The sequence below is a fragment of the Gadus chalcogrammus genome, chromosome 3 (genome assembly GCF_026213295.1).
Source record: "Gadus chalcogrammus isolate NIFS_2021 chromosome 3, NIFS_Gcha_1.0, whole genome shotgun sequence".
Classification (NCBI taxonomy): domain Eukaryota; kingdom Metazoa; phylum Chordata; class Actinopteri; order Gadiformes; family Gadidae; genus Gadus; species Gadus chalcogrammus.
This window is the reverse complement of record NC_079414.1, coordinates 9,401,984-9,427,912: the sequence shown is the minus strand read 5'-3', so window position 1 is coordinate 9,427,912 and position 25,929 is coordinate 9,401,984. Positions and strand designations below refer to the sequence as shown.

General features: G+C 46.7%; 2 protein-coding genes across 3 annotated transcripts in view; both read right to left on the bottom strand.

The window, feature by feature from the left end:
- Positions 1-7: 7 nt before the first annotated feature.
- zbtb45 (zinc finger and BTB domain containing 45) lies at positions 8-3,351 on the bottom strand. The gene is made up of 3 exons (XM_056585877.1): positions 3,245-3,351; positions 997-2,324; positions 8-562 (listed from the first exon to the last, which is right to left on the bottom strand). The coding sequence occupies exons 2-3, from the start codon at positions 2,089-2,091 to the stop codon at positions 344-346; spliced, it is 1,314 nt and encodes a 437-aa protein (XP_056441852.1). The 5' UTR covers positions 2,092-2,324; positions 3,245-3,351; the 3' UTR covers positions 8-343.
- A 380-nt stretch (positions 3,352-3,731) lies between these two features.
- Positions 3,732-25,929, bottom strand: part of LOC130379167 (hexokinase-1-like) — a 23,435-nt gene continuing 1,237 nt past the window's right edge. The window contains exons 2-19 of one of the 2 annotated variants that reach the window (XM_056585841.1): positions 24,097-24,259; positions 19,033-19,181; positions 18,148-18,267; positions 16,923-17,018; positions 16,674-16,773; positions 16,130-16,313; positions 15,719-15,874; positions 15,147-15,380; positions 14,361-14,665; positions 13,523-13,671; positions 12,359-12,478; positions 12,074-12,169; positions 10,823-10,834; positions 9,660-9,759; positions 9,092-9,275; positions 8,581-8,736; positions 5,769-6,002; positions 3,732-5,088 (exon numbers count right to left, since the gene is read on the bottom strand). In XM_056585841.1, coding sequence (XP_056441816.1) covers positions 4,938-5,088; positions 5,769-6,002; positions 8,581-8,736; positions 9,092-9,275; positions 9,660-9,759; positions 10,823-10,834; positions 12,074-12,169; positions 12,359-12,478; positions 13,523-13,671; positions 14,361-14,665; positions 15,147-15,380; positions 15,719-15,874; positions 16,130-16,313; positions 16,674-16,773; positions 16,923-17,018; positions 18,148-18,267; positions 19,033-19,181; positions 24,097-24,259 — 2,709 coding nt within the window. In that variant the 3' untranslated portion in view covers positions 3,732-4,937. The remainder of the gene's footprint in view (positions 5,089-5,768; positions 6,003-8,580; positions 8,737-9,091; positions 9,276-9,659; positions 9,760-10,822; positions 10,835-12,073; positions 12,170-12,358; positions 12,479-13,522; positions 13,672-14,360; positions 14,666-15,146; positions 15,381-15,718; positions 15,875-16,129; positions 16,314-16,673; positions 16,774-16,922; positions 17,019-18,147; positions 18,268-19,032; positions 19,182-24,096; positions 24,260-25,929) is intronic. The other variant, XM_056585842.1, reaches the window with a different exon arrangement.

Genomic DNA, 25,929 nt, shown 5'->3' with positions numbered 1-25,929 from the left:
GCCTGACTGCCGATAGAATCAAAGACACTCTGTAATGTACAACATAAATATTTCGGTGGAATGGGCCACTTGAATATTTACCCATAAATGTGTTGAGCTGCTCTGCAAATCACAGTTACTGTCTGATACAAATACAAGTTAGAGTTGAAACACATCTTGACATTGACTCTTTCGGAGGAAATCAATACTCAAATTGACTCTCCAATACAACTATTAGCAATTCACTACTTAATTACCTAACGACGAAGGTTTTCATTTATAATTTAGGAGATCAAAGTTATTGATTTAGTAAGAAAAGCGTGAAATGACCTGATAAGTAATTGCTCTGGAGATGTGGAGCGTATCACTTCATGAGGGTCAGGGTTAGGGCTACGGTTAGGTACGGGGGAGAGGAGGGTGGGGATATGGAGGAGATGCGTGGGCCCACCTGTCCGAAGCTGGTCATGGAGTCCTGGTTCCCCTCGTCCTCTCCGTCCTGCCTACGGCCCTGCAGAGCGTAGACGCTGCCGTCCGCATCCTGGACGCTTTCATCCTTCACCACCACACCCTCTCCTCCCATCACCTAGCAACCACCACCACCGCCGCCACAAGACAACACACACACACACACACACAAACAACAGAGGGTTACAAAACTGTGGCCCGGCAGAGCCCAGCAGGTCCTTGAGTTGCTAAGTGGCGGCCCCGGGACCCACAGCATGCAGGCAGCAGTCCATGGGAGCGCCCGGCTCTGCTACAGGAGGATCAGGAGGCAGCGGCTGGCGCGTGTGCCTGTCAGGAGGAGTGGAGGCAGGGATGTGCGCTAATGCAGTGAGAGAGAAATGGAAAGCAGCAGAGGAGCAGGAGCGGGAGAGAGAGAGAAAGAGAGAGAAAAAAAAAAAAAGAAGAACGGCAAGGAGAAGCGGTTGCAGCGCCGCATGCCTGGCAGCGGTAACCATGGCAACCCCACCCCCAGCCCAGCCTCCCCCCCATCCCCCCCCCCCTCCCCTGCTGTACCTGGAGTCGGAGCGGCTGCCTCTGCTTGCGGCTGTGCCCGGCGCCCCGCACGTCTCGCTCGCCGTCGCGCCCACGCTCGCCGCGGTCCTCCAGCAGCTCCTCCTCCTCGCTGTAGCGCTCCATGTTCACCAGGTCGTCCCCCAGCTCCGCCCCCGCCCGCCCCACGCTGTCCACGCTGCCCACCCCGGAGCTGCAGCTAGCCGACAGGCTGCCCGTGCTGCTGGCGCCGTTGGCCGTCTGCGCCAGCAGGTCGCGCAGCTTGTAGCGGACGTCCTGCGCGCAGCCGGGGCTCTGCTTCATGAGGACCGCGCCCCCGCCCCCTCCTCCTCCTCCGCCACCGCCGCCGCCCCCCAGGGGGTCTCCTCCTCCCCCCCCTCCCAGCATCCCCCCGGGGCCCATGTCCCCCAGCCCCAGCAGCCCCACGGCGTTGGCCTCCATGCCGCCGCCGCTCTCGCTGACCGCGATGCCCCCGCCCCCGCCCCCCATGTTGCTCGCGGCGCACTCCGCCATGAAGTTAGAGAACGTCGGGTACCCGCTCCCGCCGCCGGCGCAGCTCCCCCCGCCGTCCCGCCCCTTCCCCCCGCCACCGGCCCCCCCTCCGCGCTCTTCCTGCTTGGGGTGGATCCCCCCAAGCATGGCGTCCCCTGCCGCAGCGGCAGCCGCCGCCGCAGCGGCAGCCGCCGCCGCCGCCGCCCCGGCCGCTGCCGCCGCCGCCTTCCTCTGGGAGATGATCTGCGTGCACTCGTCGATCACCGTCTTGATCTGCAGGATGCTGGCGGCCGTGAGGATGCAGAGCGCCTGCGACTGCAGCACCACCAGGGAGCCGCTGTACATGAAGTCCACCAGCTGCTTCACCGTCTCCGCCGGCACCAGCGGCGGCACAGAGATCTCCGAGTGGCCCAGCAGCAGCTTGTCCTGGAAGAAGGGGCTGCCGGCGGCCAGCACGCAGGCGTGCGCGCGCAGCGACGCGTCGTGGATGCGCACCGTGACGTCGCAGAACAGGCCCTCGCGCCGCTGCGTGCGCAGGGCCTCCAGCACCGACTGGCTGGAGTTGTGCAGGTGGATGTAGTGCACCGTCTCCGTGCCCGACACCATGTTGGGGTGGGAGTGGGGGTGAGGGTTGGAGAGGGGGGGCAGGTGTCTGGGGTTCTGCGTCAGCTTGAGGGAGGAGGTGGGCGGCAGGGAGGGAAACTGGGACAGTTCATGGGCCACGGTGGGGCCGCGGTCTCCTCTTTAGACAGGCATGAGGCGGGGGACGCCTCGGGGAGAAGAAGCGTCTTCCTCTCGGTCTCTCTCTCTCTCAGGCGGGTTCGCTCAGTCAGTCTCTTCTGAAATCCCCCCAAAAAATCAACAGCATTTGATCAGAATGATACGACAATAACAATAGAGATCTTTTACTGGTTTGACAATTATTCGGTTAGATAGGATTAACAGTGATAACCGGTGGTCGTGTATTTCTCTCTGATATATATTCATGAATCTGAATGGATTTCATTACAATGAACCATTACATAGATAACTGTTTCAATATTAATAATACCATTTCATCAGCCAGTTATCAAATTAAAAAGCAAGTCAATTAATCAATCATCCCCCCGCGTGCCGCCTGGCCAGTTGAACACCTGTTCTGGCCAATTACCACGTGCCTCGCGCGAGGCCGATTAGTTTATAAGGTGAGGTATCTGGGGATGTTTGGTCATACTGCTCCGGTAGCGGCCCGTCCTGCGACGCCTATGTCTGCATGCAAGTTGAGATAAGAGCTGTGCATTGTATACGGGGGACACATTGCAATTGAATGTGCAGCAATGAAACGGTGTCAGGTATAACAAACGCAAACCGTGGTGGATTGGAAGAAATCGAATCGCAAACGTCTTTTTTAGACGACAAAACATATTAACAAACGGAGAAGCAAGCAGCCAAATAGCTGAGAAAAAACCTAGCTGCCCCGTTTTCCCCATATAATATCCTTTAAACGTGACGCAACGAACTATAATGACATTGTCAGATAACCCAGGCTACCCGTCCACATGCGTAGCTGAACGTTAAGACGGTGAAACAACACCCTTTTATTTACAGTTAAAAGACAACACATTCACTACGTTAGCAGCTAGCTAGCATGCCTAGCCACTAGGCATTAGCAGCCGTTAGCCTGTCAGCTAACTAGCAGCTAACACCCCGTTTCCACGTTCCACTTTTGGCTATCTTGTTATATCGCCAAATGCATTGTGCATCCACCCCCATAACTAACCTGTGGTGTGCTGTGGCTGGTCGATGGTTAGTGTTTTCGCAGGTGGAAGTGCATGCATTGTAAACAAAGAATGACAGCCAGCGAGCAACTCTCTTTCTTTCTCTCTCTCTCTCTCTCTCTCTCTCTCTCTCTCTCTCTCTCTCTCTCTCTCTCTCTCTCTCTCTCTCTCTCTCTCTCTCTCTCTCTCTCTCTCTGTGCAGGCGTCTCCCTCCCTCTTCCAAGGTGCTGCAATGTGCAGAGCAGTGGCTGCTTGCAGAATGCTTCTTCTGTCGCGTGTGTTTGTATTGCACTGTGGGACACTGGATAAAGAGGATTTCCACTTGGATTTTAATGTTTAAATGCATGACCTGCTTCTCTACGAACCACTGAATTTGGCTGTGTTGTGTAGACTGAACAATCTTTATAACACTAGAATAACTTATTTTGGATTTATGGGATGGTTTTCAAGTAATCCTACAATTTAAGCTTTAAATTCTTTGTGCAAAAAAAAATCCACAAGATTGACATCACAACAAAATATTGTTTTAATGAATTCACTTCAGTCAACGTTTTGATCACAAATCAATACTGGTGTTATAAACAACAACGACTAAAAGGAACGGGTGTTGATCGAAGAGGTGATGTAAGGCATGCAGTCTGGTGGGCAGTGTGGACAGTCAAAGCTATACGTGTTATTTCACAGTAAAGGACACTCCAATGCTCTGCAACAAACACACATACAAAACACGCTGGGATCCCCCGTCTTCTCAGGAGGGGGTGCCCCCAAAACATTTATTGTTCCATTATGCAAGGACCTGGTGGTTAACACAACATCTAAAATGGATGAGCGTGAATTCAGCGACTAGAACATAGACTTAATTTGAGAAGCTTGGACATGGAAGCAGAGGATGTGTTAGTGGGCTAGCACGCAGTTGAGCTGCGCGTTGGACATTAGACGAGGATGGACCTGCAGCCGTGACCCTGTATTCTGCCCCATGCAGTGAGCCCTTTCTGGAACCACTTTAAGGTTCTCAGATCACAAGACAAGACGCCCCCCCCGTGTTCAATCTAGACCACCCTCTACTGATCGCGTTAAAAGTAAAGAGAACCAAATTGTTGTTCCTCTTTCATATCCGTGGTGCAAACCCTCCCGTCCCCTGGGATTCAAAGTGACATTTGCTATATAAATACAATTATATATATATATATATATATTTTGTCCTCAATATAAAAATAAAATTGTCAATACACAAACATTGCACACCTACGTTTAGATTTATACTATGAACAACAAGCGATAAAGTAAAATGTACAAGGGTTGAACTAATAATGGCTGGTGCAGTATAAATAAATATGAAGCTTTAATTTGGATATCTGTAGTAGCAATCATTCTGCCCTATATGCATGGATAGCTCCTCCTGTGGAAAGGGCTGAGGCATAGTTGAAGGGGCCGAGTCAGAGTCACGGCTGCCATGGGGGAGTTGATGGAGACAGAGGGGGAGAGGGATACAGACAGGAAGCGAGAGAGAAAGGGGCAAGAGAGACAGTGAGGGAGAGACACACAGAGAAAGAGACAGAGAATAGAGGAGGCGAGACACATGCACACAAGGAGGGTGAGAGGAGGGAGGTAGGGTGGGTGATGGTGAGAGGGGGGAGGCAGGGAGCTGGGTGGATGTTGAGGGGGGAGGCAGGGTGATGGTGACTGTTTCTAGACTTAGTGCTGCTGGGCTTCCTGTTCCCGCTGACGGCAGCCCACGGCGGTGATGAGTGCCGCCCCCTTCCCGCTCCCGTCCTCCGACAACAGGAAGTTGACGTCGCACTTCGGGGCCAGGTCCTTCACTGTCTGGTGGAAGATCCTTGAGAAGCTGCGAAACAGGAAGTAAGGCGTGAGTCCCGATACCATCGCAACAGACACAAACCTGAACACAAACAAGCAACTGTGATTGCCAGGCGGGGCGGTTTCTAATTGGCACAAAGATTCGACCTATCAGAAACGGCCAACCAACAACGCATCGTACCCATGTTAACCACTTCCTTTCACCTTTAAGATGCAAAGCGTCTTCCTGAACCATAGTCAAGTTGCGTAACATTAAGGCTATGCAAAACTCAAAATATATATATCTTCATTTAGCATACAAAAAGTTATATTAATACAATATTAACCGAACATCTTTTAAATAGATGGTTTAAGAATGGCAAAATTAAGGCTGTGGGTTAGATATCTGAGAAAAGATGGTTGCTGCGTTTAAGGCAGTGAGATAATTGAGATAATTGTGAGGAACATTTCAATAAGTCGCGAGGGTAGGTGTAGGAAGTGTTTGCCCTTGATGATTGGAACACAGACTAAGCATTCACGTCTGAGTCCAAGTTGAGTGCTTAGGTCCCAGTTGTATCAATGTACATAGAAACCTCTCCGATCTTCGGCCCGCGAGCATGCACAGTGGCCTGTTAACACAGAATCTAAATGTGTGGACTGTTAAATGTGTGGACTGTTTGTTTGTGGGCACTATTGGAGGAAGCTACCAAGCCATTGGTTCTTTCTTACTGTGGGTGGAGCTTGTAGAGCGTTCCGTCCACCCCCACGGTGATGTCCAGGTGGTCCAGCCCGCGGTTCTCCCGGATCTTGTCCACCACGGCGGCCATGCCGGCTCCGCAGATCTGCGCGGCGCGGCGAGACACGGACCCACACACCTCCTTCACGATGATACTATCGTCACAGGTGCTGTCCAGACCCAGACCCTGCAGGATGGCCCTCACCTGGAGCAGGGCCAGACGGTCACTGGAGTGACGGAGGGGGAGAGTCGGGAGGAGAGAGAGGACGTGGGGGGAGAGAGGTGAAGAGAGTGGGGGGATATCGGTAAGAGAGAATGACAGAGAAGGAAAGGAGGGAGGGGGAGATAGAGGTGAGGAGAGAGGGAGGAGGGGGAGGTTTAAGAGGGAGGGAGGGGGTGAGGGGGTGAGAGAAAAGAATGGAAAGCGAGAGAGTAGGGAGGGGGGAGATAGAGAGAGAGAGAGTGAGAGAGAGATAGTGAGAGAGAGAGGGTCAGCCAGGACAGTCACTGGATACTGGGCAGCTGTTCCTGGAGGCTAAGGTCATCTTTAAAGAGCCAGCGAAACCAAAACCACTTTTATTGTTTTAAACGTGGTCATTTGTCTTATATGATCTTCAACATGGTAATCAATGCCATTTTATCACTGTTACGGAAATGAGTACCCATTTTAGAGAAGAAAGGGATAAAATCCTATGTTTTTGCCATTCTCCCGAAGAAACACTACATGAGCGTTCCACTCGGCTGCGAACACAGGAGGCATTCTTTTTTTGTGTTTTCTGTGCAATTTGTGTGGACATGTCTCTGTCTGTGCAGCAGAAAGTTGAACTTTTGACACTTATTGTATAACGCTATGTTGTGTGTCGATGGTGAAGCTCTGTCTGAGCAGCGATGTATTTAATATCTGCGTACGAGGCTTCCCAGACACCTTTAGTATAACGCCACGGTTTATTGCACATTTCATACACAACATCTCTGATTATAACACTCGTAACAGTTACACAATGACGGTACTTAAAAAGTATCATAAAGTTGGCCTGGGTCGTAACCATGGGGATAAGGCGCCCCCCTCTTTCCCTCAAACCCTCAGCCAAAAGCGAATTATTTGAATCCCCTTCATGTTTGAATTCCATCTGTGACAGTGGCTTCTTGGCTCTTTAAAGTACTTAAACCTATAGACCCCCAGACCTCCTAAAACCGTCCTTGTCTACAATTTTCTACACCACAATACTAGAATTAATGCTACACCAAAATACTACTACCTCATCACAATAATACTATTAACACGTCAGCACCACTACTAGGATTAACATTATACCACAATACTATGATTAACTCTAAACCACAATACTACCATTAACACTACACAATACTACCATTAACACTGCACTACAATACTACCATTAAAACTACCCCACAATACTACCATCAACTCTAAACCATAATACTACCATAATCACTACACAATACTACCATTAACACTACACCTCAATACCACCATGACCACTACACCACAATACTAACACTACACCACATAATACTACCATTAACACTGCACCACAATACTACCATAAACACCTCACCTCAATACTCCCATTAACACTACCGGTACTACCATTAACACAACACCACGATACTTCCATTGACACTACAAAATACTACCGTTAACACTACACCTCAAGACTACAATTAACACTACACCTCAAGACTACCATCAACACCTGTTACGTGCCGTCGGGGGCAATGTGGTGGTTTGTTCTTCCCTCCTTGTTTTCTTTCTCTCCCTCTCCTGTTTACTCCTCTTTCTATTGACCTATTGATTGATTGGAGTTCCCCTGTGCAGTCTGATCCTGCTGCTATTGGTTGCCTCAGACTGGGAACTGGCATTTAACCTTGCCAGTCGGCCGTTGCTAGGTCTTCCTTGTTTTGTACTTGGCTGTTACCCTTAGCTGTTGCACTCTTAGAAATCCCACAGTACTTAGGTACAAGTTATGTGAGGGGAGGAGGGGAACCATTCGTAAGTTGGGGGTACCCTCTACATACACACGCAGGGTTAAACCATTGTTTCTATAGTCACTAGTTATTTTGGTCGGTGCCACCCATGTAATCGTTTAGGTAAGGTGTATTTAAAGATAAGCCAGGTAGGCCTTTCTGTTTTATTTATTTTAAGATATAGTAGAGAGCCAGGCTTTGTTTTTTTACAAAGATTTCTTTGTTTTGGCAGTACCACAATTGTTCCGTCCTCTCTGACCTATTTTGATAAACCCTTGTTATGTGTCTTATGATTTGAAAGATTTGGAATAAACCTTTTACTTTAATCAATATCCTTTAATTAACCAGGTAAAAAGTAATTACGATTAAAATCTCTTTACCAAGAATGACTCATTCAATGTCTTTGGTTGTATTGTCTCCCGTGTTTCCACCACAGGGAGGTAACAACACCACACAATACTGTATTACTAACAACACCACACCATAATACTAAATTCGTATTTAGTTACACGTCATTAAGGAGCAGGAAGTGCTTGGACATCTTTCTCAAGGAACGCCTACAGGTAGACTGTGAAAAGAGGGATTGAACCCAGTACCTTTTGACCCCTGACCACTATCCTGGTGGACTTTCTTCCCCTTGTTCGTTCTATTCAGATGTTTAGCATTACAGGCATGCAACTGTGTAGGTCATTAACATTGCAATGCTGATATAAATATCTAGCAATCATAGCATTAATAGATGTGAGTGTTACAGTTACAGAGCTCCTTCTGAGATAAGTGCTGTCTGTCCCCAGAGCAGCGTGGGCATGGCCTCACCTCTCGATCTGGGACAGGAACTTGGTCTCGAAGATCCCACGGGTCTTCAACGTCTCGGAGATCTGGCCCCGGAAGAGGAAGCCTCTCCTGGTGAGGTCGATGAGGATGTTCCTGACGATCTCCCCCAGGTACATGCCGCTGCACATCTTCTCATACCTGACGGCAGGGGACAGAACCTCCATCTGTTCATGCTCAGCTCAAGACCATTGTATGTGAATAGCCCTGAATCACAGTAACAGTCTCAAAGAGCTTCGAAGGCCCTGCATTATACGACATCCCCGAACCCCTAGCCCTCCGAATGAAAACACCCTGAGAAGGAACACAGAACAAGGGATCCCTCTTTGACATCGTCCGACATTGACATCGTCTGCCTAGTTATTTGAAACCTGTAAAGAACCAAAGAGGGAACAGTAATCCCTTTATGAGTACCAACTGATATAACTCAAAATCTTCATGCTCAGTCTCTAAATTAGTCGGAGATATTGGTTACTTATTCAACATGGCGTCTCACCTCTGCTTGCCCTCGTTGAGTGAGTTCTCGTCGACGGCACGGTCGTACTGCGTCCGGATGTCGTCCAGACAGCCGTTGTCCCCGAACGCGCCCCACTCCATGTTGACGCACATGCGGCCCTCGTTGCCCTCCACAGACTCAATGTTCTTCATCTCCTCCATGTAGCACGCGTTGCTGCCGGTACCTGAGGACAGCGCACCCGTGCGTCGGTCACAACCGACCCTCATGACGATCACAACGACAGACGACTCGTAGACATGACCTCGAAATAAGTCTTGCATTGACGTTGGGGATCAAGCCAGCTTTTTTTTCTTATTCCTACAAAAGACTAACTAGTTGACTCAAGTTGATTTTGAGTCTGGGAGGAGGTAGGCTGGTTGTCGTAAGGTAACTCAGTGGAGGCTATTAGGGGCCTAGGGTCGAGGTCTTGCTGTTATTAAGTGGCTTAACTTAAAAAATCCCAAGGTTTTCCTTTGATGTCAGAATGAACCTACCACTAGGGGGCTTTCTGTGTGCTGTGATAAGCTACGCTTGAGGTCGTTTGGTGGTCGGTGTAGTGCTGTAGTACCTGCGATGAGCCCCACCTCACAGGTGGGTTCTTCGTAGGCACAGGTCATCATGGTTCCCACGGTGTCGTTCACTATGGCAACAACGTCCAGCTCAAACTCCTACATGGAGAAACACCACAGGGATGACTTAGTCCTAGGCCAGGCTGGACGGAGCTTGTTAAAACCGTAGTTCACTGTAGAGATGCTGAAACCAGTCACTTTATCAATTACTTTACCATCACTTCACCATTCTCATATCAATCCCTTTCTCTCGTCTCTCATCTTTCTCGTTACCAATCACTTTACCAAGGACTTGTCAATCGCATAGCCAATTGTTATATCAATCACTTTACCATTGACTCTAGCAATCACCCTGAGCGATCTTGTGAATGGTGCGATATGTGCAGGAAGGCTCAATAATCAACCAATTGGATCTGTTGGAGTGAATCGATTGTGGTAGCTGTTAGTCATAAGTTGGTCCAGTTTGAAGGCAGCGGAGGGGTTAATGGAGTACATTGTTTTAATAGTCAAGTCAGTACCATTCCAAGTGTTTTGTTGTCATTTATTCGTAAAGGGTCATTCTGTAATTATTTTTGACGTTGCAGGCAAACAATATGTAGGAGGCATCATAGGTTAAAATATATATATAAAAAAATAAATATATATATAAAATATAATATTTAGTTAACTCTGGGTGTTATGCTTGTAAGTTTTCATATTTACATGGCTGTTATGTTGTAAAAGACGTTGGTTCCTTGTTTAGAACAGCTGTTGGATTATGCTGATGTCAAAGTCCCTAGCGACAAGGAAACCGATTGGGAAACTGCCAGATAATTATTTAATAAATAGTCATGTTTGTAGCTGGTGACTGCAGCCCTTAAAGTGGTGAAGTAGAAAGTTAAGAAAATATTTCACATTTGACATTCGGAGTACAATGCAGTTCACATACATATCTCTGGCTTCACCTGCTGATTAACATTCCACAATAACATACTCATGAGCAGCATTTTGTCCTGTAGACTTTAACCGGATTATAGTCTATAAAAGGCATACACAACAACCCCATGCCTCTGAAGAGCCTCTCAAACATATCTTCTTTATTTTTCTTGACATGCTATTACAGCAATCAACACACTTCTTTCCATACCTGAAGGTCATTAATTCAAATTCAGATAATACTTACAGGATCCTCCATCTAAAAAAGTTGAGAGAGGCATACTGAAAAAGGATATCTAAAGAATGGACCTGGTCACCTCTTTAGACATCAAACACGATCACCTATCTAGACTAAAGCATGATTACCTATTCAAACCTGATGATTGAGCTATGATGACCCATACAAATAGATCCATAAGTAATCAATATTACCTATTGATGATGGTAGTCTAGATGGTGGATGTTGGTAGTCAAGGGGGTTGATGTTGGTAGTCAAGGGGGTTGATGTTAATAGTCAAGGGGAGGAAGTTTGTAATCAAGGGGGTGGATGTTGGTAGTTTAGGGGGTGGATGTTGGTAGTTTAGGTGGGTGGATGTTGGTAGTCAAGGGGGTGGATGTTGGTAGTCAAGGGGGTGGATGTTGGTCGTTTAGGGGGTGGATGTTGGTAGTCAAGGGGGTGGATGTTGGTAGTTTAGGGGGTGGATGTTGGTAGTCTAGGGGGTGGATGTTGGTAGTTTAGGGGGTGGATGTTGGTAGTCTAGGGGGTGGATGTTGGTAGTTTAGGGGGTGGATGTTGGTAGTCTAGGGGGTGGATGTTGGTAGTTTAGGGGGTGGATGTTGGTAATCTAGGGGGTGGATGTTGGTAGTTTAGGGGGTGGATGTTGGTAGTCTAGGGGGTGGATGTTGGTAGTTTAGGGGGTGGATGTTGGTAGTTTAGGGGGTGGATGTTGGTAGTTTAGGGGGTGGATGTTGGTAGTTTAGGGGGTGGATGTTGGTAGTTTAGGGGGTGGATGTTGGTAGTCTAGGGGGAGGAAGTTTGTAATCTAGGGGGTGGATGTTGGTAGTTTAGGGGGTGGATGTTGGTAGTTTAGGGGGTGGATGTTGGTAGTCAAGGGGGTGGATGTTGGTAGTTTAGGGGGTGGATGTTGGTAGTTTAGGGGGTGGATGTTGGTAGTCTAGGGGGAGGAAGTTTGTAATCTAGGGGGTGGATGTTGGTAGTTTAGGGGGTGGATGTTGGTAGTCTAGGGGGTGGATGTTGGTCGTTTAGGGGGTGGATGTTGGTAGTCTAGGGGGTGGATGTTGGTAGTCAAGGAGGTCTTTGTAGTCCTATGAAGTTAGGGTTTGTCATCCTATGTACTTGGGGTTGGTAAATCGAGGTAGTTTGGTTTAGAGGTATATACTATAGGTTGTTGGTCTTGTAGGGTGTTGCAGTTCCTCTGGTCACTTGGTAGTTGGTCATTACTTTGTGCTGCCAGACAGAGTATAGTGTCCAGCTTACCTCTTTCCTTTTGATTCCCTCGCGCAGAAGCTCCACCACGTCTTCACCCTCACAGTCGGTGGCTTTGAAACCTTTAGTCCAGTTCACCAGCCTTCCCTGGGGAAAGACAACGGGGCTAGTGCTTTGGGCCTTGTTCACCTAGCGATCATCTGGGTTCTAAACGCTGGCTGGGTGGGAGAACTGAATGTGGAATTCCGCTTTCAGTTGCCCCCGGTTACAACCAAGCTAGCCTTCAGGCGGGTTACGGCTAACAGATGTCACGGTCTGATCTGAAGGGGTACTCACTGCGTCCAGACTGGTCTGGTGGCAGGGGAAGGAGAAGGTGAACCCAAGGGGCAGGCGGGCGCTCTTCATGCCCATGTAGTCCAGGAAGTCGGAAATGCAGAACACGATGTGGTCGAAAAGCTGCAAACCAAGAATCTTGAATTTAGTACAGTTGAGAACTACATATGAGTGACACTCATCGAAAAAGCTTGCGGTACTGTGTGGACTGGTACCAACCCTGGGGCTGAACGACCAACCATAGAGGTACCATTCCTATGAAGCCATCTGTCCATGCTTATCAGCTTTCCATTCAAATCATCCATACTATCATCCGTCTTCTCATGTATACACAAACTAATCCACACCATAATAATCACAGTTATTGTAAGTAAAGCGGAATTCCAACTGAGCTGGATACTTGGTGTATTATGCATATTACTTTGTGGGATTTCGCCAAACATACTTTTTATTTTTAACTTGATGAACAAATAACACTAATGGCGTTTTTCCGCTATACTATACTGTCTTCACGCTACGAGGCGTGTCTTTAACTAGTGTGGATGACACACCAACACTGACACTTTTATTGACTATTGAGTTAGTATAATAGCCTACCATAAAATCGAATTGATTAGTTCAGGAAACATTCAATATATTTGGGTTGTTTCAGACAGACACCGACACACAATGATATCTGCGATGATGAATTTAGTTTGACATTCAATATTGATTCCTCATCTCAATAGCTCAATGAGCACCGATTTATTTCATATTAGTCCCGTTTACACATTGCAGATGTTACCCAGAGTGCCTCACGTTGTCCCTCATATAAGGATAAAACCACTTTGAAAATCCATATCAGTGATCTAATAGTGTGAAATATTGTCAAATAGTCTTTACAACAAGTCTAATCTGACCTAAATGTATCCAATTTCAACAGGCTATTATGTTTCGCAATAGAATATCGTCAAACTAACCTCACTGCGGTGCATTTCATTACCTTATATAGTTATAGGAAAGATCGAATAATAAAGAATCAAGCTGTTGAGAGCACTATACTATATTATAGACCTATAAAATAAAAATATATATACAGCAGAAAGTGCCAATGGAAAGTGTGTCTCATCAATCCGCCTGACTACTCGGACCTAAGTGTATCTAGATGATATCGCCAAGTGATGCTACCTCTTCTCCAGTGCCCTGCATGACTTCTATAGGAATTGCGTAGATCTTGTTGTGCATCTCCACCGTTCTCCTCTTCCCACTGCGGATCTTCACCAGCAGAACGCGGAAGTTGGTCCCTCCAAGGTCCAGAGCCAGGAAATCTCCATTTTCTGGAACATGGAGAGAAGATCTTTTAAGAGAGAGAGCTCTGGTTGCAAAATAGTCGAGGTGGTTAGCGTGTTTGACTCCCAGCCAAACTGTACAGGGTTTTGATCCGCATGGTCTACCAGTAGGCATCCTTGAGCAAGATGTCCAAACCCCTACCTGCTCCTTGATGACATGTTTGTGAATAAAATAATCAGCTAAATGACTTAATACTAGTAAGAAACCCTGATTATAGTGCTACAGAGCAATCAACTGGCTATCCAGCTCAGTCTCCGGAACGAAATCAGCAGCTTATGATCGTAATTTATGTAAAAAAAAAATAGAAATCATAGGGCTCTTCTTCTTCATTCTCCTTGTCAAAGTTGTTCTAGATATTATTTCTGCCTTGCACTATATTAATATGTAAATCTTAATCTCTGACTACTGACATTGCACCATTTCTTCCCTCTCTTAAATTGTTATTGTATATTCTTTTTTATTTTTTGGACATTTGTAAATTCTACCTTTATACTGTATACCTAACAGCATATTTATATTTCATACTGTTCTGTGTTGTACTTTTAGAGCAAAGGGTTAACCGAATTTTGTGATTCTGCTGCTAAACATAGTGGCACATAATCTCATTTCATTTCTCATCCCATCACAGTAACTAAGATAAGAAAAGATAAAAGGAGGTAGTGTCAGGGGCCCTCACCTGTCCCGTCCGGCGTGCTCCTGACGAAGGTGGGCAGCATCTTTACCGTGGCCTCCTCGTTGCTCTCCTTCTTCAGGCCTCTCTCGATCTCCGTCCGCATGCGCTTCTTCACCTCCAGCAGCTGGGCCTTGGTCAGCCTGAACTCGGCCAGCGTCTGCTGGATCTGCCGGGCCTGGTCGCTCAGGCGGTAGGCCACCGCCGTCACCATGGCCGCGCCCTTCGCACTCCCGCTCTCTGAGAGCAGGAAGCGCACGTCGGTCTCGGGCACCAAGCGCCGCACCGTCTTGTGGAGACGCCGGGCGTATCTATCCAGAGGATGAGGAGAGAGAGGGAGAGAGACTTTGGGTTTCATAGGGTTTCCTCAAGAAGATGCGGCGCATGAACCTTTGAAACAGGAGAGGGGCCTGTGTTGACATGTCTCATGGATCAGAAAGTGGGCAATCAATCCAGAAGGGATTTAGGCTTAAATTGGTTTCAAATGACTAAATTGTAGTAATACGACTAGTAATTGTAATAATATCGTATCAGTTTCATTGACATTTAGCTTATCTTTCAGCATTACTCAGTGTTCAACACTCAGTATTCTGCATTTACAGCCCTTTATGAAACAACTGTTTTCTGGATTAATAACGTACTTCAGCCTGAGCTGTATCTCATCACTACCTACATTTACATTTACATTTACATTTACATTCAGGGCATTTAGCAGACGCTTTTATCCAAAGTGTACAAACATAAAATTAGTACATTTGTCCGGATAACTATCTGCAGTCCTGGGGTACTCACTGGGGGTGCATCTTGTAGAGGGATCCGTCAATGCCCACAGTGGTCCGGAGGCGCATCCCCCCCCTGTTCTCTTTGAGCCTGAGCAGGATGCCCCCCAGGGTCGCGGCCACCAGGTTGGCCGAGCGGAAGGACACGATGGTGCACACGTGCTGCACGGCCAGGCAGTCCTCGTCTGAGGGCTCCACGCCCAGCCGGGTCAGGATCTCCATGCACTTCTTCAGACCCTCCTTGCTCCTGAAACCAGTCGTCAGAGAGGGTTGGAAGAGTTAGAAAGTCTCGGTGGTGAACTGTGCTATTCTCAGAGGGTAGGAATGATGTTTGTGAGTTTTACTTTCACTTTCAGATTGGTGAAACAGTACAGGTTCATGGTTTTGTTTAATTAAATCCCACATGAAGTAAATGTTGTGTGTAGTCTTGGGATGTAGTTTTCAATGACACTTGTAGTGGTCAAACTTTCGATACTAACATCAAACAAATCTTAACCCATAAACCCGGCTAAACGCACACTACCATAAGATTGTTTTCGCTTGGTGAAGTTTTCCAGAGTGCTGAGCGGCCCATCTGTCACTCACTTCTCGATGGCTGAGACGTGCTTGGTCTCGATGGTGCCTTTGGTCAGGAGCTCCGGGGTGATGCGGCCCTCGAACAGCAGGCTCTCCTTGGCCATCTTCACCAGGATGAGACGCACCAGTTCCCCCATGTACATCCCGCTGGCCATCTTCTCGAACCTGGACGGAGATGTGACAATGTGAAGTTTGGAGGCTTGAGCCACAGCATGCAGAATTGTTGGGTAAATCAATCACTCAAACTTGATGTTTGTAGCGCTTCTGTGCAAACTAAATGTTTTTATATAAAACATTGATGTTTAGGGATTTTGTTAAAAAACGTTGCCAGATTGCCCTATGTTCCTCTGGCAGACAGAGCTGAAACGTTCCACAGGGGACCGAGCTAATGGGAGGAGGACCTCCAGCTCAGGGTCTTACAGCTGCTTCCCGGGGTTTAAGGAGCCGCGGTCGATCTCGCGGTCGAACTCTGTGCGGATGTCCTCCAGGGAGCCGTCGTCCCCGAACGCGCCCCACTCGGTGTTGATGCACATGCGGCCCTCGTCTCCCTCCACCAGGTCCATGTGGCGCAGCTCCTCCATGTAGCAGGCGTTGGTTCCTGTGCCTGAAACACACAGAGAAACACCTTATAGAACCAGGCAGGGTCTCCATGAGGAACAGCCCTCAGAGCAAATTGTTCCTCTGTATAGAACGCGCCCACTAGGTGGGGAAGTTTAGTTAGTACCTATGACAATGCTCACTAGGTAGTAAAGGTTAGTTAGTACCTATGATGATGCTCACTAGGTAGTAAACTTTAGTTAATACCTATGATGATGCTCACTAGGTAATAAAGGTTAGACAGTACCTATGATGACTTCCACTAGGTAGTAAAGGTTAGTTAGTACCTATGATGACGCCCACTAGGTAGTAAAGGTTAGTTAGTACCTATGATGACTTCCACTAGGTAGTAAAGGTTAGTTAGTACCTATGATGATGCCCACTTCACATCGCTGGTCGTCGAACCCGCAGGTCATCATGGTGCCCGTGGTGTCGTTGACCACCGCCATGATGTCCGCCTCGTAGTCCTGAGGAATTAGAAAGAGGCTTCAGGTAACATCCAAATAGAACCAACTAGTGGTATTCAAGTTTTCGTCGATACAATAACTATAATGCTGTTTGTAGTTGTGATACATGAGAGAGGTCAGGGAGACATGATCCACGCCCCTCAACTCACCCCTCGTTTCTTGATGGCTTTGTTGAGGAGCTTCACCACGTCCATGCCCTCCACCCCGCTCACCTTGAACTTCTTGGTCCAGGTGACGAGGACGGCCTGGGGAGAGAAGGAGGAGTTAGGACTGCTGCAGCTGAACCAAGCTTATTCTGCCTGCTGTCTGGTCCAACACCCCACAGACAACACAGATATTAGCTGGAGGTGATCTTCAAACATGGTTTCCAGACCGGGGAACGTTGGTGTGGTGGCAGGGGGAGGCGTGGCCAGGCGTTGGAGGCAGGCAAGGGGGAGGGGCATCTTAATCACGGGGGCTTCGCAGCATTGGGTTGTTAGCATAATGAGGAACTCCCTATAAATACCCTGTGAATGAATTCTGTAATTAATACTGCTGTGCACTCCCCCACGCGGAGACTGGGTCCACAATGTATCCGGCGGTCGGTAGTGACTTAAATTTCAAATTGTAGACAAGGTGCGAGCAGTGTGAGATGGGTGTGCGTCAGGGAATTATAAACGTGATTCCCGAGTATGTTCCCCCCTTGAACCCAGTAATAACAGGAGATTGACATTGATGACGATCCTTAATCTTAGATTAAGGAATCGAAACATCTGTATATGAAGGTACACATTGCAAACATTGTCTTAATTTGAAGGTTATTTTTGTGCTTTCTCTTGTGATTTGATGTCTAATGAAAAAAACAGCCCTGGTTTCATTAGACACGTCACATGACTGGGATACGATTTTTATTGATCCATGAGGACTTTTATTGATCCATGAGGACTTAATTCTCATTGGTGGAAGGACTCGCCACAAGGCATAATCATATTATCTGTTAGAAGAGACGTACGTCTTCACAGACTTCACAACATTATCTTTATTTCAGGGATGCTCACATTTGGAGTTGGGACAACTCCAAAAAAAGTCTGAACAATATACAGGTCATGTATATAATCAAACAGAGTGCCTAATGATTATAAGCATACAGTGATCTGTGACTGTGAACACTGAACAGATATATGGATCAGTGTGCATAGATTAGGTGTAGCTCACTGGGTCATTGATAATACCAGAACATGTTATGAAAAAAATGTGTTTGGAGGCAAACACAAATACCTAGCAAGCTCGATCATTTCTAAAAGCCAAAGCTGTAGTTGCGGAACCACATGGGTCATGGTGTGTTTCCTAAGTCACTGTCACAGAGCAGGTGTGTGGCAGCTGGGGGGCCCGTACCTCGTTCAGTTTGGTCTGGGCACAGGGGAAGGAGAAGGTGAAGCCAACTGGAAGGTTCTTGTCCTTGATGTTTTGCTTCTCCATGAAGTCCCCCAGGCAGTCGGCAACATGGTCAAACAGCTACCCCACATAGACATTACATTAGTGATAATGCTCCATTTGCTTTACAACGTGCTTTTCCTGACAGACAATCAGAGAGTTACAGTTACAACAACCGTTTGATCTAATGCTCTTTTCCATGCTTGGACTCGAATTATACGACTTTCGTTCTAATGGCTGGTTGGCTATGGTGTCGGAGGCTCGCGTTACTCCGGAGGCCAGCTGTCTGGCGGTGGGTTAACCAGTGTATGTCTTGGGGCCGCCTTGTGAACGCCACTGTGGCGTCTCGGGCTCTGTGTGTGTTGTGGTATCAAGTTACGGCCCGCCAGGCAGCTGTTCGCTGGGCTCATTAAAGCGTTTAAGTCTCTCTTGTTATTCTGAACAGCACCGACCGACCCGTCGGTTTGAACCCAAACACTCCTGCTCAAAACTGGCAACAACACTATGTACCCTTTCATTAGAAAATAACAGACCAGACCTGGGTCTGGCAGGAGACCGTGTGTATGACTGTTTGTGGGCAGGGACTACAGGTCACATGACATCAGCTGAGCTCTGCCCCTCAATTATGAGTTCAACGAACCTGAGTTTCAGTTTATTTCGTTGTTTTGTATTAACCTTAGATCATTTTATTAATGAATGTTTATACAGGAGTATCAATGTTAGAATTTATACAGAAGTTCTCTTTGGCTAAGACCAAAACGTTATTTTAACCTTCATATTTTCAATGACTGTGGAACATCCCATAATACACCTCATCCTCCTCCTGCTCTATAGGAAACTGTTTACCCGCGTGCTGCTGCCGTGGATGATGTCGTCGGGCGTCTCGTACACCTGGCTTTCCATCTGAACCGGCTGCTTCTTGTCCCGGGTCACCTTGACCCGCAGAATCCGGAAGTTGGACCCCCCTAGGTCCAGGGCCAGGAAGTCCCCCTTCTCTGTGGGTGGGGGAGTTGTTAGGGACAACACGATGCAAGATAATACACAACACAACGTTCAACAGTAGAAGTATAACACAGAAACAACACAAAACAATAGAGATGACACAGACAGGCCAGAAGACAACCTAGGCCAACGTTCCATACACAATAGACACACACACACACACACACACACACACACACACACACACACACACACACACACACACACACACACACACACACACACACACACACACACACACACACACACACACTGTCTCCTTGCCCATGATGGTAAACAACAGGTACGTTGTTTACACCAAACACCTCTTGAACCAGCTCAAGAGATCCATCAGTCTTTAACGCGGTCAGCGCCACAGCTACCCTGATGTGCTCCGTACTTACAACTATGGGTTTCTATTTTATGTATTTTATCAAACAAAAGAATCAATTTACACACATGTAATCCAAAGTGTCATTGTATTGCTCTGCCTCATCCTTAGCAAGTGCCAAAGAAGAACTGCAATCTGCTTTTAAAAGTATTCAGGAGAATCTCCAGGAATTGAGACTTGTACTAAACTCTGACAACACTAAAATGATGTGCTTCTCAAAATCAAGGAACACTGACGATTTTTGTCCGATTGCTACACTAGATAAGAGAGTAATTGAACGAGTTCCAGTCTACAAATATCTTGTTTTTTTCTTCAAAGAATATTTGTCCTTCAAACATCACATTGACTGTCTAACAAAGAAACCTAGAGTAAAGTTGGGTTTTTATTATAGAAACAAATGCTGTTTCCCTTTTAGTGTGAGGAAAAAACCTTATCCAAGCAACATTTCTGTCAAAACTGGATTATGGTGATATTATATATGCATGCCAATGAATCTTCTCTGAAAATGCTGGATTCAGTATGCCATGCAGCACTATGATTTGTAACTAATTCTTGTTTTCGTACTCATCACTGTAGCTTGTATGAACGTGTTGGTTGGCCTTCTTTGCACAATCGTAGGTTGGAGCATTGGTCGATTTTTTCTTTATAAGGCATCATCAGGTGAACTGCCGCTATGTTCTCTCCTGACTCCTAACGTCACACCCAGGAATTGCAATCTTCGATCTTATGGGAAAATCATGTGTGACAAACCCCGATCCCGAACTGTCTTCGTGAGAGTGCCTTTAATGTTTTTGCACCAACATCATGGTATAAACTGCAGAGTCATCTTAAATTAGACTTCATTCCAAAAATGACAGTTTAAAATTAGGATAAAGGACTATTTGAGTACTAAATGCACATGTGCTAATATTGAACATTGCTGGTGATCATGTTGAGATGATGTTAAATTGCCTATTGTTTCATGTTGTCTTTTCTTTTCAGACCCTTGCTCCAGAGAATACAAATCAGACTGTAACAGTTGATGCTAACGTGCAGCACTCAGAGAGCACAGGAAGGACAGGCCCATGGTGGTTAACCATAGCCTGCAGCCATTTCAAGTATTGAGGCTGCATGCTTGCTATCTATACAGCCGGGTGAACACACTGACAAACGGATAAAGTCGGCCATGAATTTACCATGTGACTGAAAGTAAGCTGACCAGTGATAACTATGCTTAAATGAATGACCCCACTGAGATATTTGAGTTTTTCTCAATATACACTGCTAAGCTTTTATAGAAGTACTGAATGGGAGCTTTTGATATTGTATCTAATATTGGAAAATAATAAATGGTACTACTACCATGTATATCTTATATTACTGAGTAACTTTTTGCTTATGATGACATAGCTAGTGATGCTAATAATGATATAGCTAACAATGCTAATCAAGACATAGTTAAATGACGCTAATGATGACATAGCTACCGATGACTAATGATGACTAGCTAGTGACGCTAATTATGACATAGCTAGCAATGACTAATGATGACTAGTTATCAACAAGCTAACAACCCTTATGAGGAGCTAGCTGGCTGGGAACAGACTGTTTCCCATCTGTCTGCTGATATGCTTATCTCATCCCCTCTCATGAAACAATGTTCTCCATTTAGTAAGTGTGTCGGTCCTTGAGCGCTGCAGCTACACCACATTATTTATTCCCATGACCTGTCTGGAATGAGTGGAGACTGGACGCTGACCCATAGAGGTGTCCCTGATTGGCCTTTTGCAACCCTCACCAACACACCGCTGTTATTAATAGACACTGGTCAGTATGTACAGTAGTGTCACTCTTGTCTGTATCGACTCTTGCCTGATATCCGTGATAACGAAGCAGGGACACTGTTGCTTGACAGTTTGAACTAAACTACGTGGCTTGTTTCATTCAGCACACTGCAGACCCAGGACCACAATGTTAGAGGACGTCTGAGGTTGAATAACATGTGGAACATGCACACTGGCCGAATGTTATCTGGGGTCTGTTTCCGCCCTGTTGGATGTTGACTGTAAATAGCTTGTAATGTTGCTCCATCCCCAAGGGGTTGGTCTTAACCTCGATTATCAAGGAAACTTAATGCTTACTTTCCAAAGTAACTTTGTGTATACGTCTTCTTTTTTAACATTAACATTTAAGGAGATGGGTTAATGTTAAGAATGTCATTAAGGAGACACTTTTTCCGAAGTAACTTAGAAGCATCAAAGCATGCAATCAATGACACAATGGGAGTAGTGGTAGTTTCTGTTGGGACACCCTATTCATTTGCCTCCTATCAGCTGCCATGTGTGACCCAACAAACGCACGTACACTGATAGGTGCTCAATTAAAGACCTTCCATCTGACACACACTCTCTCTGCCAAGTTAAGCGTACTGAGCTGGACATTTCCTCCATCTCCACCCCAGCCTCCACCTGCTTTGGTTCTGCTCAGTATTGCATGTACCTACATAATGGGTTCATATAATGGGGGATTGTACAGTGCTCCCTGTTGTCAAATGTTGGTATACTGTGGTAAGCTTTATCTTACATCTGTAGGTCATGCTTTAAATCCTACAGCAGCGAGCACCCTGTAAGGGTGGCAGCATACAGCTAAACTAAGGAGTATTACCATTTAATTCAATAAATAGTCAACTCTATGACATGAATCTGTTCTGGTAACAGAGTTTGGAAAGTCGCTGTATAGATACATGCGCACACAAACTAGACCTCTGTAAGTATTATTTTAAAAATCCTCGACCTATCCATACAAATAATCTCGTCTGTGTCCTATTCTTTCCTAAAGACAGATGGTCAGGACTGTTGTGTTTACATAATGCCTGTATAGTTTGGCTTCACCTTGGCCTCCCCTCTGACCTTGGCAACCGATCCCCCCTGTGGAACCTCTTCTCCGTCCTCTTTAACCCCTACTCTCTGTAACCTTCACTTAATGCCTGACAAACTGTTTGGCTATTTATAACCCCAGGAGAAGGACAATGTCTGTCGTGATCATGAGGAGTCTGGGTCTGACTAGGCACTGGCTCTCTGTTCTGATCTCAGGGCAAGTTTTACCAACTACAGTGTTAACTTACTATGGTACGTTTAGTATCTACCTAGTGTCAACTCACTACGGTAAGTTTAGTAACTACCTAGTGTCTACTAATTATGGTACGGTTAGTATAGACCTAGTGTATAATAACTACGGTACATATAGTATCTACCTAGTGTCTACTAACTATGGCACGTTTAGCAACTACATGGTATTAACTAACTATCCAATGTTTAGTAACTATAGTGCTAACTAAGTATGGTATGGTTATGAACAAGTAATGTTGACTCACTAACTATGGTACGCTTAGCAACTACGTAGTGCTAACTAACTAGGGTACGGTTATGAACCAGTTATGTTGACTAATTTGTATACGTTAAGTAACAATCTAGTTTAAACTAACAAGGGTAAGTTTAGCAGCTAAGTAGTGTTAACTATCTATTGTACGTTTAGTAACAATTTATGCAGTGTATTCCCAGGCATTGTGGACAAACTATGTAGTGTTTACTAACTGAAACCATAACACCGGGCGTGGTGACGTGGTGTGTGTGGCCCTCCTGTGTGTCCCCAGAGATACTCACAGAGCCTGGTGTGTGTGTGTGTGTCCGTAACCCCCACCCTGGACCAGACAAAAGCCTTTATCAACCCAGTCCAGACCCACGGCCCAGGCACCAAAAGCTTCACCTCGCTGGATTCCAGTATCTCAGCACATTCTGCTGGACAGATATATAGAAAGAGCTGGGGTTTGTGTGTGTGTGTGTGTGTGTGTGTGTTTGGTGTGTGTGTTTGTGTGTGTGTATGTGTGTGCTTGTTTTGAGGGGGTGGAGCAGCGTGCCCTGAGGTGCTCCCAGTATAAACACAACACAGAACACTGTTATTATTTACACTGCTACGCTGTTCTTGTGTCATGTGTGACAGCATCCACCTTTCAGTCTTATTCAGTATGGTACTGTACTGGTGTGTGGTGTTAGCTACTTGTAGTTCTATACTGTTGTTACTCTGCTACTTTTATGCAACAACATTTTTGAAATTTCTTGACTTCTTTATCCTTTGTTAGGTTTCCCCTGAGGCTGACTGTTACAATAAGAGGACATTTTTCTGGCCCAACTGTCTGCCTGGAGGAATCTGTTCAACAATTGTATAAACTTTCTATGCAACCTCTCCTGGTTTCTTTTGGTTCTGTCAATGCTCCGCAAACATTAACAAACGCACAAAACGCACGCATCAAAGACATTAGCACATTAACACAGGCACGCACACACACACACAAACAATAACACACACAATCATTAACAAACACATTCAAACTTAACACTTGTACTTATGCACACATTTCGAAACGCACACACACACACACACACACGAACATCAACACACACATTAACACTTGAACTCATGCAAACACAGACACAGACACACACACACACACACACACGCACACAAACACACACACACACACACACACACACAGGCAGTACCTGAGCCGTCGGGGATGGACCTGACGAAGGTGGGCAGCATCTTGACAGTGGCGGTGGCGTTGGTGTCGCGGCCCAACCCGTTCTGCATCTCCCGCCGGAAGCGGGTCATGATGTCACGCACCGTCTCATCCGAGAAGCGCATGGAGTACAGGTACTTGTCGATCTGCGGACACAAACGTCCTGCGATGAAGTACAAGCACTCCAGTCCATCCTCTGTGCGGACAGGTTGCCCGGAGCTACACCCCATATATTAGCATTTGGCCTTGCATGGTTGACGTGCGTGTGTGTTTTTATGTATGGATGTGTCTGTGGCTGCTTGTGTGTATGGGTTGATTTACATATGGGTGTTTGTGTGTATGCATTGGTGAATGTGTGTATGGGGGATGTGTGTATGAGGGATTTGTGTGTATGGGTGGATGCGTGTGTATGGGTGGATGTAAGTGTATGCGTGGATGTGTGTGTGTATGGGTGTATGTGTATGTATGGGGGATGTGTGTGTGTGTATGGAGATGTGTGTGTATGGAGTGTGTGTACATGGGGTGTGTGTATGGGTGGATGTGTGTATGGGCAGATGTGTGTGTGGGTGGATGTGTGTGCATGGGTGGATGTGTATATGGGGGATGTGTGTGTATTGGCGGATGTGTGTATGGGGGTTGTGTGTGTATTGGTGGATGTGTGTATGGGCGGATGTGTGTGCATGGGGGATGTGTGTGTACGGGTGGATGTGTATATGGGGGGATGTGTGTTTACGGGTGGATGTGTGTGAATGGGTGGATGTGTGTGAATGGGTGGATGTGTGTGAATGGGTGGATGTGTGTGAATGGGTGGATGTGTGTGAATGGGTGGATGTGTGTGTACGGGTGGATGTGAGCTACCGAGCAAGTGGTCGTGCTGTAGGTTAGTGACGAGTGATGTTCCTCACTAATCCCAGTCAGCATCCCCAGGGGGCAGGGAACAGGAGAGACGTGCAGTCTCATGACTCATGCCACAGCAACCCCCCTAACCCTGAACACGTAATAGAAGAGGAATGTAATGCTGAGATGTATATCATAGCATACGCCTCATAATCTAACCCTAACACTAGGGCTGTTGGAGATATAGAGAGTTCTAGTATGAATTCATCTTATAATCGTTCTTAAACATCATCATCGACATCATCCACGGGCAGATGGTCTACCAGCAGGTATCTTGTGGACGATGACCTCTTTGGTATCCTCCTCCGTGCTGGATGGATGTGTCATCCTATTCTGTCCCTCTCTATCTTTCTGGGGACTCGTCACAACGATGAGCTTCCCCCTCTAACAATCAGTCCCTTGATACAGTGGAGAGGTACGCTCTGAACACCGAGAAGGGTTCCATCGTTCGTCCTTCTCCCTCCACCTCAGGACTGGCTGACCACGTCACCCCAGCACCACGTCACTCCAGAGTGGTGCACGTGCTCCTGCAGGCGTGCGTCTCGCGTGGTGCCCACAGTATGCAGTGCTGGACCCCGGCTCGCTGTGGGACGTCATTAAGACGGGGCCCTGTGCGCCGGGGCCCAGAGACACAGCATCAGCCAGATTAGATTTAGGAGGCTCATCTCGCTAACCAGATGATGGACTCTCCGCCCCTGGCAGCGAGGGAGATGGATTTATGGATTTGTGTCGGGGTCAGCGTCCAGTGCTCTGCTGAATGGGCAGAGGGAAGGCCTTTGCAGACTAAGCCCGAACGTTAAAATACTACCTCATTTTAAACAACTAACAGATCTGGTGATTTAATGGGGTTTAGAGACATAAAGAGACTTGGTTGGTCTACAAGGTTTACAGACAGCGGCTGTATCGAGGATTCACAACC

What these genes read in the sequence shown, in the direction of transcription:
- zbtb45 (XM_056585877.1), bottom strand. Translation starts at nt 2,091, where the DNA reads ATGGTGTCGGGCACGGAGACGGTGCACTACATCCACCTGCACAACTCC. An exon ending in GGCAGCCGCTCCGACTCCAG is followed by an intron (nt 563 to 996) that starts GTACAGCAGGGG and finishes GGTGGTTGCTAG; the next exon opens with GTGATGGGAGGAGAGGGTGT.